General features: G+C 40.1%; 1 protein-coding gene across 2 annotated transcripts; it reads left to right on the top strand.

Annotated features, from left to right (window-relative positions):
- Positions 1 to 39: 39 nt before the first annotated feature.
- Positions 40 to 3743, top strand: LOC112072410 (transmembrane emp24 domain-containing protein 2). 2 transcript variants are annotated; one of them, XM_024139816.2, is made up of 5 exons: positions 40 to 422; positions 1083 to 1275; positions 1444 to 1461; positions 1810 to 1917; positions 2076 to 3743. In XM_024139816.2, exons 1-5 carry the CDS (start codon positions 243 to 245, stop codon positions 2198 to 2200), a joined length of 624 nt encoding a protein of 207 aa, XP_023995584.1. In that variant the 5' UTR covers positions 40 to 242; the 3' UTR covers positions 2201 to 3743. The 2 variants fall into 2 exon arrangements, with proteins under 2 accessions (XP_023995584.1, XP_023995585.1); XM_024139817.2 differs by lacking the exon at positions 1444 to 1461 and having other exon boundaries at positions 42 to 422.
- Positions 3744 to 15960: the final 12217 nt, after the last annotated feature.

The following is a 15960-nucleotide window of genomic DNA, read 5'->3' as shown; positions in this document are numbered from 1 at the left end:
GCCGATTTTTAAATCGCTTAGTTCTGTGAAAATATGACCCTCGCTACTTCCCGTTTAAATCCTTACGTGGCAGTCTACCTGAAAGCTAGCCTGCTAGCAAGAAAGTTTCCAATCTCACCCTCTATAAATTGTGCTTGTTCTGAGCCTCCTGATACGATACATGTGCACTTTTAGGGTGGKTTTGAAATCGTGGGAATACAGAGAATCTACAATCGTTACGTAACGCTAGCTAAAACATTAACATGTTCACTACTTCAGAGATCGTTGTCCTCTTTGCGGTCTTGTTCTCCACAGCGTCCGGCTACTTTGTTAGCATAGACGCTCATGCGGATGAGTGCTTCCATGAGAGGGTCAACTCAGGAACCAAGATGGGCCTAATGTTTGAAGTTGCCGAGGGAGGCTTTTTGGACATTGACGTTGAGGTGAGATTACATTTGGTCTTTCTTATGGATTTGTTTTTTCTTAGGATTTGTTTTCACTTGTCATTTGCGCAAAGAAGGTGTGGAGTASCTAGCTAACGTTAGCGGATATGGCTAACTAGCTAGCTATTTAGCTTAATTGCTCACCACAAGCCAGTCATACTTGTTGTTTTTGAATGGCTAGCTATATTTTGTATAGTTTAAAGTCAACCCACTGCCTGTTTTATCAATTGTTAGCTAAATTGGTAAATAACTAGTAAGTGACTGATCTGTTCATGAATGATACCGCCAGGAAGTGTGTTGTTGACTAACGTTACTAGCTGTCATTCAAACAGCTGTCAGTTTAACAGAACTTGAGAAACAGTCCCTCCTTCCATTTCTTTAACAGCACTGCTCCACCACATGCATTCACCACCAGATAGTTGAGAATTGTTGTAATGCAAATGAGATCCATCTTTTTAGTGGGTTTCAAAGGTATCCAATATAAAGTGTTTGCTACCATGTGGTGCAGACCACCCCGATCCCCCAACCACTGAATGAAATATATATTTGTTGCTACAATGGTCCAGAATATTTTTTCACTCTTGGTTAGAATTACAGCACACCACAACAATGTTGCACCTTGAGTTGTCAAATATTTGTATGATATTGTCTCTTATGTAGATAACAGGACCTGATGACAAGCAGATCTACAAAGGAGACAGAGAGTCCAGTGGGAAATACTCTGTAGCAGCTCACATGGACGGGATCTACAAGTTCTGCTTCAGCAACAAGATGTCCACCATGACACCAAAGATCATCATGTTCACCATCGATATCGGAGAGGCACCCAAGGGACAGGACATGGAGACAGAAGGTAAGCTTTATTTGTGTGTGAATTAAGCTCTATTCTTAATAATTTGTTAATTGCTTTAACGGATGATCACTTCTGTTTTCACATATTATTCCTCTTTTCTTTATGATGCTATTGTTCTCTTTCTCTCCATCCTCTTGACTGTGCTGGACTGTTTTCCCCTTCCCCCAGGTGGAGAGAGTTGGGATGGTAGGGTTCAGGCCTCATCTGAAGCTATGTTTGCCCAAATGCATTCGGTTTTCTCTAACCTAAGTTGAATGAGTTTTCCAGTGCAATCTAATGTTCACAAATCACCACTTAGTTACGGTAGTACATGTTGCCTGGGAATGATGTGAGATCTGTCTTTAAAAAAAATAACTCACAATTTATAGATGCTGGAATATGTTGTGTGCATGATTTCATGCATTCAATACAGGGACTAATAGTGTTCTTTTGTGCAGTGTTTTAACGTGTTCAGTGTAACACACACGTAATTTTCACTAGAATGTTGTTGAGTCTATGCTGATCCTGATTGGTTGGTTGTGTGTTCTGTTACAGCCCACCAGAACAAGCTGGAGGAGATGATCAATGAGCTGGCGGTTGCCATGACAGCAGTCAAGCATGAGCAGGAGTACATGGAGGTCCGGGAGAGGATACACAGAGCCAGTGAGTTACACACACCACATATGAAACTGCACGTGAAAGCAAATGGTGTCGGAATGTACTGTGGTTAAGTACCCATTCACTTTATTGTTATGCGTGTGCTGCAGTGTCAGTACTGACAGCCAGTCTTGAACTTAAGTCATGGTTATCTTTCCATCCAGTCAATGACAACACGAACAGCAGGGTGGTTCTCTGGTCGTTCTTCGAGGCCTTGGTCCTGGTGGCCATGACTTTGGGACAGATCTACTACCTGAAGAGGTTCTTCGAAGTGCGGCGAGTGGTGTAACACCTAAAACCTTCCCCCTGCGACTTCCTGTTCCACTGTTGTCTCCAGCACAGAGATGCCGAATCAGTCACACCTTGAAATAAGACTGGCAGATTTCAGTAAATGTCTGAGTACAAATTGGATCTCTTATGTTTTTTTAGTTTTTTTTACCCTGTTACCCCTTTGTTCCCATCATTATCGATGTGCTTGTTACTGTCATGCGTTTTGAACTCAAGGCCTTTCAAAGATCTTAGGTTTGATGTCGTCAAGTTTGATTTTCTCATCACCGAGGAAGCAAATGATATGTTATGGATTACTCCATGCAGCTTGATCAACTGCATGATCAGCCATACATTAGCTAGYGAGGTTGTATGTCTGCCTGTCTGTATCTGGTCAGTGGATGGGCTGTATAAAGTAACAAAACCAAGACATGTATTCGAGAGCTGCACACTGATAGTTAAGCAATGATGACAGTACCAGTGAAGAATGTATCCCATATTTGACCCATTGTTTGGACCCCTTTGCAAATGATCTGACAAAGTCATTTATATTAAGTTTGCAGAATGCATCCGCTCAAGGTGAGATACTTGGGGCTTGTTCAGGAGAGTGAAATGTCCCAGAACGTTCAAGTAGAAATGTATTGTGCAAAATAGACATGACTCTAGAATAAAGAATTGTATTATTTCTATCATATTTCTATCTGCAACTTTCAGAATTTTGCTTCCTGCTGAATATCTGAAAGCAGATGTTTTTGCTCTTGTTGCTGTTGAGTTATACATATATAGATCCATGGCACATAATAATTCTGAATGTTTGTGTATGGGATGTGGAGGGAAAACCTTTTTACTCCCGTTACACCACAGATTTGTTATAGTAGAACAGCCGTCCTCAATGGCTCTGGGGATCCACTGGGTGTGCAGGGTTTTGTTGTAGCTCATCACTAACACACCTGATGCAAATAATAATTTAACCCTGGATTCGTTGATTCAGGATTGTTACAGCTGGGCTGGAACAAAACCCTGGACCCCTGTAGGTGTAGATAATCAGGAATTAAGAACACTGTAATAAATTATGGGTGGGGGTCTGAAACTATGTTATGATTGCTGAGGCTAGGTAGTTGCCTCTACTTTTTTAGACTGGTTGTAATTTTTGGGTTGGTCTCTAATTTCATACCTTTTAGTTTTCTGATGCATATTCAGTGGGGGGCAACATTCAGAATGTAGAAATGTTTATGTATAGAATGGGCATGCCTTTTTATTCCACATGTTAGAGGATGAATTGTAGGTATAGCCTGTCTAATCTATACACTACATATCTATCTGCAACACCATACATGTTGCATCTTACTGAATATGCCTCAGTCTGTTTTGTACTTTACGTGATCTGATTAGCTCAGGMACAACTGTCACCATGAGACTGGAGTGACTGCCGAGGAGAAATAAGATCAAGTGACTCCGGTACRTCAATGAAATTCTGCTAACTGGATCTGTAAACTTTAAGAAAGATGCTTGTCTGTGGATCCAGGTTTAATAAAACAAAAATGATACTTTAAAATGCTGTTCAACTTGATTGTCTTGCAATTAATTTATTGGTTAAACAATATGTTTACAGCTATTGAGGTGTGGGGTTATGCAGAGCCGCCTGGCACCCCTCTTTGGCCCGTGACATTCACAGCAAAAGCGCCCTTCTCAAATCAAACAGTGTGTGCCACTAGGTCATGTTTTCAAGGCAGCATGGTGCGTTGTCCAGAAACATCTGTTTTCCATAAAATATCTTTGAATTGTCAAAGCAGTTTTTATTGGGAAGGCAGATATCAAAAACAATCACTTTTGCATGTGAAAACACAGAATCCTGCTCAATGACCTTTGTATATGAAGATCCTACTCATTTATGTGTTAAAGAGCATGTGGAAGCTATTTCTTAATGCCAAAACACATAGTAACTTAGAGCACCCCAAGGAAGCATTCCCAAATTAAACTCTTCAATATTTGTTCTAAAAGTTGAGTTTGGGGTTTTCCCCAAATCAGCTCTGACTTTGGAAACAATCCCACAAATCAAATCTAATTTTATTGGTCACATACACGTGATTAGCCAATGTTATTGCGGGTGTAGTGAAATGCTTGTGCTACTAGCTCTGACAGTGCAGTAATGTCTAAYAATTTACACAACATATACCCAATGCACACAAATCTAAGTAGGAATGAATTAAGACTACATACATATATATGGACGAGCAATATCAGAGCGGAACAGACTAAGATACAGTAGAATAGTATAGAATACAGTGTATACATATGAGAAGAGTAATGCCAGATATATGTATACATATGAGATGAATAATGCCAGATATGTAAACATTAAAGTGACTAGTGTTCCATTTATTAAAGTGGCCGGTGATTTCAAGTCTATGTAGAGTTGAAGTCGGAATATTACATACACCTTAGCCAATTACATTCAAACTCAGTTTTTCACAATTCCTGACATTTAATCCTAGTAAAAATTCCCTATCTTAGGTCAGTTAGGATCACCACTTTATTTTAAGAGTGTGAAATGTCAGAATAATAGAGAGAATGATTTATTTAAGTTTTAATATCTTTCATCACATTCCCAGTGGGGCAGAAGTTTACATACACTCAATTAGTATTTGGTAGCGTTGCCTTTAAATTGTTTAACTAGGGTCAAACATTTCAGGTAGCCTTCCACAAGCTTCCCACAATACGTTAGGTGGTGTAACTGAGTCAGGTTTGTAGGCCTCCTTGCTCGCACATGCTTTTTCAGTTCTGCCCACAAATTTTCTATCGGGTAGAGGTCAGGGCTTTGTGATGGCCACTCCAATACCTTGACTTTGTTGTCCTTTAGCCATTTTGCCACAACTTTGGAAGTATGCTTGGGGTGATTGTCCATTTGGAAGACCCATTTGCGACCAAGCATTAACTTCCTGACTGATGTCTTAAGATGTTGCTTCAATATATCTACATAAATTTCCTCCCTCATGATGCCATCTATTTTGTGAAGTGCACCAGTCCCTCCTGCAGCAAAGCACCCCCACAACATGATGCTGCCACCCCCGTGCTTCACGGTTGGGATGGTGTTCTTCAGCTTGCAAGCCTCCCCCTTTTTCCTCCAAACATAACGATGGTCATAATGGCCAAACAGTTCTATTTTTGTTTCATCAGACCACATGACATATCTCCAAAAAGTACGACCTTTGTCCCCATGTGCAGTTGCAAACCGTAGTCTGGCTTTTTATGGCGGTTTTGGAGCAGTGGCTTCTTCCTTGCTGAGCGGCCTTTCAGGTTATGTTGATATAGGACTCGTTTTACTGTGGATATAGATACTTTTGTACCCGTTTCCTCCAGCATCTTCACAAGGTCCGTTGCTGTTGTTCTGGCATTGATTTGCACTTTTCGCACCAAAGTACGTTAATCTCTAGGAGACAGAAAGCATCTCCTTCCTGAGAGGTATGACGGCTGCGTGGTCCCATGGTGTTTATACTTGCGTACTATCGTTTGTACAGATGAACGTGGTACCTTCAGGCGTTTGGAAATTGCTCCCAAGGATGAATCAGACTGATGGAGGTCTACACATTTTTTTCTGAGGTCTTGGCTGATTTCTTTTGATTTTCCCATGATATCAAGCAGAGGCACTGAGTTTGAAGGTAGGCCTTGAAATACATCCACAGGTACACCTCCAATTGACTCAAATTATGTCAATTATCCTATCAGAAGCTTCTAAAGCCATGACATCATTTTCTGGAATTTTCAAGCTGTTTAAAGGCACAGTCAACTTAGTGTATGTAAACTTCTGACCCACTGGAATTGTGATACAGTGAATTATAAGTGAAATAATCTGTCTGTAAACAATTGTTGGAAAAATTACTTGTATCATGTACAAAGTAGATTTCCTAACCGACTTGCCAAAACTATAGTTTGTGAACAAGAAATGTGGAATGGTTGAAAAACGAGTTTTAATGTCATGAGATATATGACACTGTGTACTTATTTAGGTATTCTGTGAGTATATATTGCAATATATATTTATTTTTAAATACATTATTTAAATAAAAGAGGGGACTGTCGTTTTGATATTCTGTAGACACGCATTAATGTATTTCATCAGAAGGATGATCTACCCCTGAATGCTGATTGGTGTCTGAGTATTCTTCAACAGGGATGGTGATGGTTGCTGCTGTCACAAGTGCCCCAACACACTGCACCCCTTGACTATTAGCAACATAATTGTCTGATTTGTGTCTGACTTTGAAGGTGCAGTTGGCATCGTAGATGTCACTGTTAACAAATAAATGGGGTGCACTGGACTGTACATGTCCACTCTCAACCATTTCAGCTGCTATCTCCTGACATTGTTCATGTATGTCCTTGCCCATCCTCTTCCTGTAGCACAGCTGTGCTAGATGCAGATTTTTGCACTGCAGAAAATGGTACGGTATGAATTCATCCACAAGATTATCAGCACAGGCAATATTTTTTGCATGCGTGCTTCTGAATGTCTGATACTTGTGTGATGTGTTGATTAAGGAAGCGATGTAGAATAATTTAGTCTTTAATGCAGGATGAATCAGACAAATTAAGTCACTTTAATAGGTATAACATATATTATTAGACACCACTCAGGCTTTATGAAATTGAACTATTGCGTGTGACAGGTCTATTCCTGCAAGCTATGTGGAAGTGTTTTTGTGTTATTTCTCATTCTTCTCCCTTCAGGGCAGCTGTGCATTGGGAGACATGTTTTACCACCAGGAGTCATCATAGCAAAGTCTGAACTAGCCACAGTGAAATGTGTTACTGCAGCTAGACGTCACATTCTGAAAGGGATATTCTTCTTACCACCACTACATGGAAATGGACAGGAGCAGTGCAGCAAAACGTCCTGGTTTGAGGAAGGGATTTTGCAGGTGGTCCGTCTTCCCACTTGGTGTGACTATCCCATCCCTCTGTGTACATGATGGCTGCTTTCTCCTCAGCTGATTTTTTCCCYTTGCAGCCGAGTGTTCGTCAACCTTCCTGTTCTTTGCAGACCATCGACATAACTTGAACAGAGGTTAATATACAGAGTACAGTCGTGGCCAAAAGCTTTGAGACTTTGAGATTGACACAAATATACATTTTCACAAAGTCTGCTGCCTCAGTTTGTATGATGGCAATTTGCATATACTCCAGAATGTTATTAAGAGTGATCAGATGAATTGCAATTAATTGCAAAGTCCCTCTTTGACATGCAAATTAACTGAATCCCCCAAAAACATTTCCACTGCATTTCAGCCCTGCCACAAAAGGACCAGCTGACATCATGTCAGTGATTCTCTGGTTAATACAGGTGTGAGTGTTGACGAGGACAAGGCTGGAGATCACTCTGTCATGCTGATTGAGTTTGAATAATAGACTGGAAGCTTCAAAAGGAGGGAGCTTGGAATCATTGTTCTTCCTCTGTCAATCATGGTTACCTGCAAGGAAACACGTGCCGTCATCATTGCTTTGCACAAAAAGGGCTTCACAGGCAAGGATATTGCTGCCTGTAAGATTGCACTTAAATCAACCATTTATCAGATCATCAAGAACTTCAAGGAGAGCGGTTCAATTGTTGTGAAGAAGGCTTCAGGGCGCCCAAGAAAGTCCAGCTAGCGCCAGGACCGTCTCCTAAAGTTGATTCAGCTGTGGGGTCGGGGCACCACTAGTACAGAGCTTGCTCAGGAATGGCAGCAGACAGGTGTGAGTGCATCTGCACGCACAGTGAGGCGAAGACTTTTGGAGGATGACCTGGTGTCAAGAAGGGSAGCAAAGAAGCCACTTCTCTCCAGCAAAAACATCAGGGACAGACTGATATTCCTCAAAAGGTACAGGGATTGGACTGCTGAAGACTGGGGTAAAGTCATTTTCTCTGATGAATCCCCTTTGCGATTGTTTGAGGCATCCGGAAAAAAGCTTGTCTGGAGGAGACAAGGTGAGCTCTACCATCAGTCCTGTGTCATGCCAACWGTAAAGCATCCTGAGACCATTCATGTGTGGGGTTGCTTCTCAGCCAAGGGAGTGGGCTCACTCACAATTTTGCCTAAGAACACAGCCATGAATAAGGAATGGTACCAACACATCCTCCGAGAGCAACTTCTCCCAACCATCCAGGAACAGTTTGGTGACGAAGAATGCCTTTTCCAGCATGATGGAGCACCTTGCTATAAGGCAAAAGTGATAACTAAGTGGCTCGGGGAACAAAACATCGATATTTTGGGTCCATGGCCAGGAAACTCCCCAGACCTTAATCCCATTGAAAACTTGTGGTCAATCCTCAAGAGGCGGGTGGACAAACAAAAACCCACAAATTCTGACAAACTCCAAGTATTGATTATGCAAGACTGGGCTGCCATCAGTCCGGATGTGGCCCAGAAGTTAATTGACAGCATGCCAGGGCGGATTGCAGAGGTCTTGAAAAAGAAGGGTCAACACTGAAAATATTGACTCTTTGCATCAACTTCATGTAATTGTCAATAAAAGCTTTTGCACTTATGAAATGCTTGTAATTATACTTCAGTATTCCATAGTAACATCTGACAAAAATATCTAAAGACACTGAAGCAGCAAATGAAAATTTATATTTGTGTCATTCTATATTTATATTTGCGCCCTGAATTTGTGCTGTTAGTACAAATAAACATAATTGCTTATTTGGTTGAAGCTAGCGAGCTATTTTACAATGAGAACGAGGTAAATTATTGGACAAGGAATTACAAATAATCTAGTATTTCAATCAGTTACATATATAAGTTCATCTTGTAGACAGGAAGTGATATTTATTCGCTCTGGCCAACAGTAGCTTGTATGCTAACGTTAGCTTTTTGGTTCCCGCCGGTTGCAACCCCAGTGAACACTGTGCATTTTAGCTAGCTGCTCTCCGTTATTAACTATGTAAAATTACAATCAATAATATCAATCGTGTAAGCACATRGAAATACTTTTTAGGGAATTTGAGGTATTTATTTCATAATTTAAAAGTGTCTGGCAGTGAGTGACAGACTGTGAAAATCAATCTCCCATGATTCCGTAGTACCGGAACTGACGTTTTATCATTTGTACCGGAACTGACCGTTGTGTTTGTTCTTATTATATCTGTGGTTGTGTTGAATACCGCATACAACTTAAAATAAACAATTACTCTGTACAGAATACATAACATACAGTGGCGATTTTAACATGTAAATCTTGGTGGAGCAAAAAAGAAAATGGGTGGGATGCATACCAGCAAAGCCACTACATACCTCTAAACAATACATTAATTGCACTATAACGGTGACAAACTCTACATAAAACTGTCCCAACAGCAGAGTCCCAACACTAGTCCCAACACCTTACCACTGCTACATCTGGCTCCGCGGAGCCTTCTCTGGCAGCAAAATAAGTCATTCAGCCACATTTAGTGCTTTAAAAAAAACATAGCTGATATGGCTGACTTGCTTAAACAAATGTGGTTTCTACTGACAATTGAGATTTACAAACTATGGCATAAGGGGATGGCAAGCGGATAAGCAGCAATCCATAATTTCGATTAAGACATTAATGATCGAGCTAGGACGGACGTAGTCAATATAACTATTTGTTCAGCACTTTTCAAATGTATAGCGACAGAATTCAGAACATGGTCCGTTCTTACAGTGTTCTCCTTGTACACCAAGTCAGAACCGTAGGATAAGTAAATGAGGGATATGAGCAGAAAATGAAAGCTCTTACAATATTCAATGATTACATTTCTCAAAAACAGGTTAAAGGCTACATGTACACCACAAAGTCAGAAAAGTGGGCAAAATTAAGAGGTGAAAATAGACCGAATTATTAGGGTGAGGCACATGGGCTACTAACAGCTTGCTACACAACATACACATAGTATTACTTTCTTACAGGATACATATCTCCCTAGCATATTACATAATTTATGCAGCAGCATAGAAGACATTTTTGTGCTGTGCTCACTTGAACAGGAAGATGGCGCAGTGGTCCTTCGTGGGCAATTTTTGTCATCAAAGTCTGGCATTCTCTGGATTTGTGGTGCTTTCAAAACAACTGGGAACTCAACAACAAAAAAATGTTGAATCATGATGACATCAGTGCTCTTCAGGTCGTAGCTCTAGAAAGAGGCCTGAGTTCTGGATTTACAATTCCGAGTCGGATGAAAGTTCWAAACTTATTTTCCCCAGTTGTAGCTCGTTTTTCCCAGGTTCCCAGTTGTCTTGAACTCACTAAAGTCAGATTTTGAAGAACCGAGTTAACAGTTGTTTTRAGCTTGGCACAAATCATGATTCATTAGCAGCATGGCCAATGTTGAATGTTAATCATTTTAAACTAGGAAAAGAGACCCTTAATCTTAGACTTGGGACCACACAGCCACTCCACTGAATAGCAGGCTAATGATTGATTTGCAATGCTTTGCAGTTAGCCACTGATTCCTTCCAAACCACTCATTGTTGAATTTTCAATTTCCAACTTGTTGTGTAATGTTTATGTCCAATGGCCAATGAGCAACGACACGTTTTATCTATAATTTCTCTTCATTATTTCTCTTCATATGTCAAGATTAAAAAGCATTTACCAATAGATTGTTGACTTGATTCGTGATGATGACTGCTAGGTAAGATTTTGAAAGTATGATGTTGACATAAACTGAGCTAGGCTGAAACACCTGCATTTTGGAGCTGCCTTACTCAAGAAAACAGAAAAGAGGTACACAGGTACACCTCCAATTGACTCAAATGATGTCAATTAGCCTATCAGAAGTTTCTAAAGCCATGACATAATTTTCTGGAATTTTCCAAACTGTTTAAGGGCACAGTCAATTTAGCRTATGTAAACTTCTGACCCACTGGAATTGTGATGCAATGRGTTATAAGTGAAATAATCTGTCTGTAAACAATTGTTGGAAAAATTACTTGTGTCATTCACAAAGTAGATKTCGTAACGAACTTGACAAAGCTATAGTTTGTTAACAAGAAATTCATGTAGTGGTTGAAAAACGAGTTTTAATGACTCCAACCTAAGTGTATGTAAACTTCCGACTTCAACTGTAGCTATACTGGTGTCTGTATATTTTAAACTTTAAACTGTAATTCTCTTTTTGCTGTCTGTCTACCAGTTGTGTAAATATGAATAAATGAATATACATCTAGTTCGTAAATAATAATTCCAGCTTTGTTCGCAGCTGAGATGTTAATGAATTACAGCAGATAAATAACAAAAACATTTGAGTTGTAACTGTGGATGCTTTGCCTTTTACTTTTCACAATGTAACGCCACAATAATGAAAATCAACCATCCACAACGTATACCAATTTACTTCTGTCAGGTGTGAATCTACTATATATATTTGTGTCACGCCCTGACCATAGAGAGCCCTCGGTTCTCTATGGTGTTTAGGTCAGAGCGTGACTAGGGGGGTGTTCTAGTCATTTATTTTCTATGTTGTTGKTTTGTATGGTTCCCAATTAGAGGCAGCTGGTAATCGTTGCCTCTAATTGGGGATCATATTTAGGAAGCCCTTTCTCCCACCTGCTTTGTGTGATATTGTTTTGTTGAGTGCTGATGTGCTGATGTGCGCGCGCTGTTCGTCACTTTCGTTATGTTTCTTGTTTTTGTTCTGTTTCACGGTAATAAATATGGGGAACCCAACACACGCTGCGCCTTGGTCCGTCAATCATAACGATCGTGACAATTTGATTGTCTCACAGTATATGATCACACATTTTGTGACTTTTTTTGTAAGTTAACATACAATAATGTTTATGTTCAACCAAATACAAAAATTATTTTGAGCAAAGAGAGGGATGTGGGACGGGTGGCATTTGAGGAGGCTCTTCGAGAAAGCTACTGCACCCATTACAGTTTCAACATTTGCTAGCTAGCTGTAAGTGATATTTATTCCCATTTCCCCAGTATATTTTTAGGGCAGTTGAATTGTGAGTACGTACCACAATGTTGTGTTGTAATTTTAATCACAGACAGATTCCCATTCTATGTTTGATTTGAATCAATACTTTAGGATCAGAGGAGTGAGCTGCAAAGCGACAGTCACCTGCTCCTGCCACCAGCCTTGCCCCTGTCCAATGGATAGAGAGGGACAGCAGAGGCAACATAATTCACAAAAGACCTGGACATAAAAGCTATAAGAAGACCTAAGGGTTAAAACAAAAATGTGAAACGTCCGGAGAGGCAGAGGAGAGGTTTGGGAAACCCTGCCCTAAGGGAACCCCAAGGGAGATGCCAAATGTGAGATCTCCTCCCTTGGGGGATTTCTTAATAGACTTATCAAGGCTAGGATCGTTACACTACTCCCTCTGTTCAGAAAACACAACCTGTGCTTCTCTATTACAAATCCCTCATACAGTTTCCCTCATACAGGTTTTGACCGTCATACAGTATCCTACTTCTGCACATCAGAGTAGCAAATGGTAGGAGGGGGTATTGACCAGRGGTAGGTTTGAAGCCAAGTCGCCCTAMGGAAATCACGCTACAAACWACAACCCCAAGAGAGTAAGGGTCTCATCAAGGCTAGCATCGTTCAACTTGTCAGGCAGCATGACTACCTTGTTAGGACATTTCTAACTAGTACTAAATGCAGTTTTAGCTGTCTCACTGGCTTTCATTTCAATGTKGGATTAAATACAAAGTGGTGCTATRAAACRTTCAAATCCTCAGACCGATTGTAACCTAAGCCTCTGTCTTGCAGGCATGAACTCTTAGGCTGCATGTATTGAATATAGATGAAGTGTTATATTACTCTCAAATTAAGAAGAACCACTGCGAATGTACATTAAAACCACATAGTTATGTACACGTAATTAAATGACATATATATCTAATATAATGGTGTACAGTATATCATAATTTTATGACATATATCTGTCAGAGAAGATTCTCATCTCTTTAACCAATACTTAAGTTGCGTTGATGAAGAAATATAACACCATTTGTATTTAATAGTTACCAGTACACATCTTCCAGCAGTACCCATGCTCCTGCACCTATCCACACAAGATACAGGTACAGTATGCTAGAGTGCCAAACAAATTCCATGCCAACCTTTACATTTAATACAGCCAAGCTATTATTTTCATGAGTTCTGTCATGTTTTTTTATTAGTATTTGTTTATCTCCATAAGACTCCCTGATGCAGGACCTACAGGAGCTGTTGGGGAGTTTCACAGGGACAGATTGTCATGTAACCCCAAAGGTGACTTGTTTTGAWKTCTTCACTATTATTCTACAATGTTACTTCCGGTGCCGACAGATATGGCCGCCTCACTTTGCGTTCCTAGGAAACTATGCAGTATTCTCTATACCATCTACTGCATCTTGCCATCTTGATGTAATGTATCTCTAGCCACTTTAAACAATGCCACTTTTATGTTTACATACCCTACATTACTCATCTCATATGTATATAATGTACTCTATACCATCTACTGCATCTTGCCTATGCCGTTCTATACCATCACTCATTCATATATTTTTTGATGTACATATTCTTATTCATTCCTTTACACTTGTATGTATAAGGTAGTTGTGAAATTTTTAGGTTARATTATTCGTTGGATATTACTGCATTGTCGGAACTAGAAGCACAAGCATTTCGCTAACCATGTGTATGTGACAAATACGATTTGATGTAGAAAATAAAGAAACCCTGGAATGACTAGGTGTGTCCAAACTTTTGACTGGTACTGTATGTAAATKAATTCAATAAATTAGAAAATGTACAAAATAAAAACATGTTTTCACCTTGCCCTTATGGGGTATTGTGTATAGATGGGTGAGAAGAAATGTATATTTACTGAATTTTGAATTCCGGCTGTAACACAAAATGTGGAATAAGTCAAGGGGTAGGAATACTTTCTGAAGATACTGTAGGTGTTCCTTTTGTCCAGATGTTGTATGGCTGTGTGGATAGTGATAGAAATTACATCTTCCGTGGATCTGTTGGAGCGGTAGGCAAACTGGAGTGGCTCCAGTATGCCTGGCATACTGCGTAATACACTTTCAATAAATAAGTTGYAGACTGTCAGCCACACTTGAAACTATCGTAGGCAACAACTATTCGTACAGGAAACAGTGACGCTCTTCTTCTGTGGGTTTTATGGCGGACTACAACCCCCCAAAAGGTGTATTGCCGCCACCAACAGGACGGGTTGAAACCCCCCCCCAAAAAAATATATATATATGCATACTTAATAGTGAAACTTAATCCACCCTAATAAAAATAGTACATTGCCAAAACAAACTCCCACTTCTTCCTTCGTTTAATTCTCCATATCCCCCTTCTCAGGCTCTAGGACCTGAGAGGGTGGTACAGCTTGTGTGAATATTACATGTAACTCCTTCACTGAGAAATCTTTCAGCCCCAGGAACCAGTCCGCTGCATCCTATGATTTCTATCTTCCTAGACCTTCTCTCCACCTTGGCAGTGCCATTAATTACCATAGCTATAAAGGTCACAAAGTCCACCTTAACCTTTAAAATGCCAGGATCCTGCTGGTGAAAGGCAACCCCTGCAGCGTAGGCCTATCCACCACCATGGACAATTCGGGTGCGCCATTCAAACCCTCAACCCTTTTCACAGCTGCTGCATATGGAAGTGCTCTGTACAACCCTGACTTTGGCCCCCTCCTTCTCTTTCACCCTTGTGGGGCATTCGAAAGACGTGGCTTCATGGTTCCCAACACAATTGCAACATGTCACATTCATAACTTTTATAACACATATTTTTTTATTTTTTTATTTTTTATTTAACCTTTATTTAACCAGGTAGGCAAATTGAGAACACGTTCTCATTTACAATTGCGACCTGGCCAAGATAGTTTGAAGAGATTAAAAATATTCCTGGAATGATTGAAGCACGTCGGATGAATCGTGTTGGTGAAAAAGTAAGAGTATCTGTTCTTTTGTTTTTGATATGGAGTCTCTCCCTACTCAGGTGCAGTTGGGGTATATTAACTAATTGATGTCATCTGTTGGAAGTGTTTAGAGGTATATTTGGTTTGGAGCATATGGGAGGTCGATGTGCAAGGGGTAATCTCTCTACTTTACAAAAAGGGGACCCCAAGACCATTAGCAAATTGGAGACCTTTAACAATGTTGTGTGTTGACTATAAATATAAGCAAAGCCATAACTAATCGCCTATGTTGTTGGTTTAGACCAAACATGCGCGTGTGGTGGGAGAAAATTAACCTGGAACTTGCAATTGCACAGAGAACGTTCAAGCACATTTAGAGGAAAGGCACCTGCCAGCTATTACTGTGAATTGGACCAGGAAAAAGCTTTTGACATGGTAAACCAGGAGTTTTTATTTAGAGTTATGGGGAAATTTAGTTTTGCAAATAGTTTATGAAATGGGTAAAAATTCTTTATAGTAATGTGGGTAGCAGGGGGAATATTGAAATGTTATCAAGCAATTACGAGGTGTCAGACAGGGGACCCTCTATCTGCTCTATTGTATGTTTTTATATATTGAACCTTTTGCATGCGCAATTAGGACAATTACAACATCAAAGGCATCATTTTACCTGGAGGGGATATTCAAAAAATTTCGCAATATGCGGACGACAGTTTTATATTTACAGGACGACCTGAGCTTGAAAGAGCCTATCAAAGTCATTTATGAATTCTCTGTTGCCTCTGGGTCGAAGATAAACAAGAATAAAACGAAATAAATATATGGGACAGTGGAAATGGAGGAACTGATCAGTATTGTGGTTTGACATGTGGCCAAGGATCTCCTCTCT

The sequence above is a fragment of the Salvelinus sp. IW2-2015 genome, unplaced genomic scaffold (genome assembly GCF_002910315.2).
Source record: "Salvelinus sp. IW2-2015 unplaced genomic scaffold, ASM291031v2 Un_scaffold1918, whole genome shotgun sequence".
Lineage (NCBI taxonomy): Eukaryota > Metazoa > Chordata > Actinopteri > Salmoniformes > Salmonidae > Salvelinus > Salvelinus sp. IW2-2015.
This window is presented reverse-complemented; position numbering and strand designations above follow the sequence as displayed.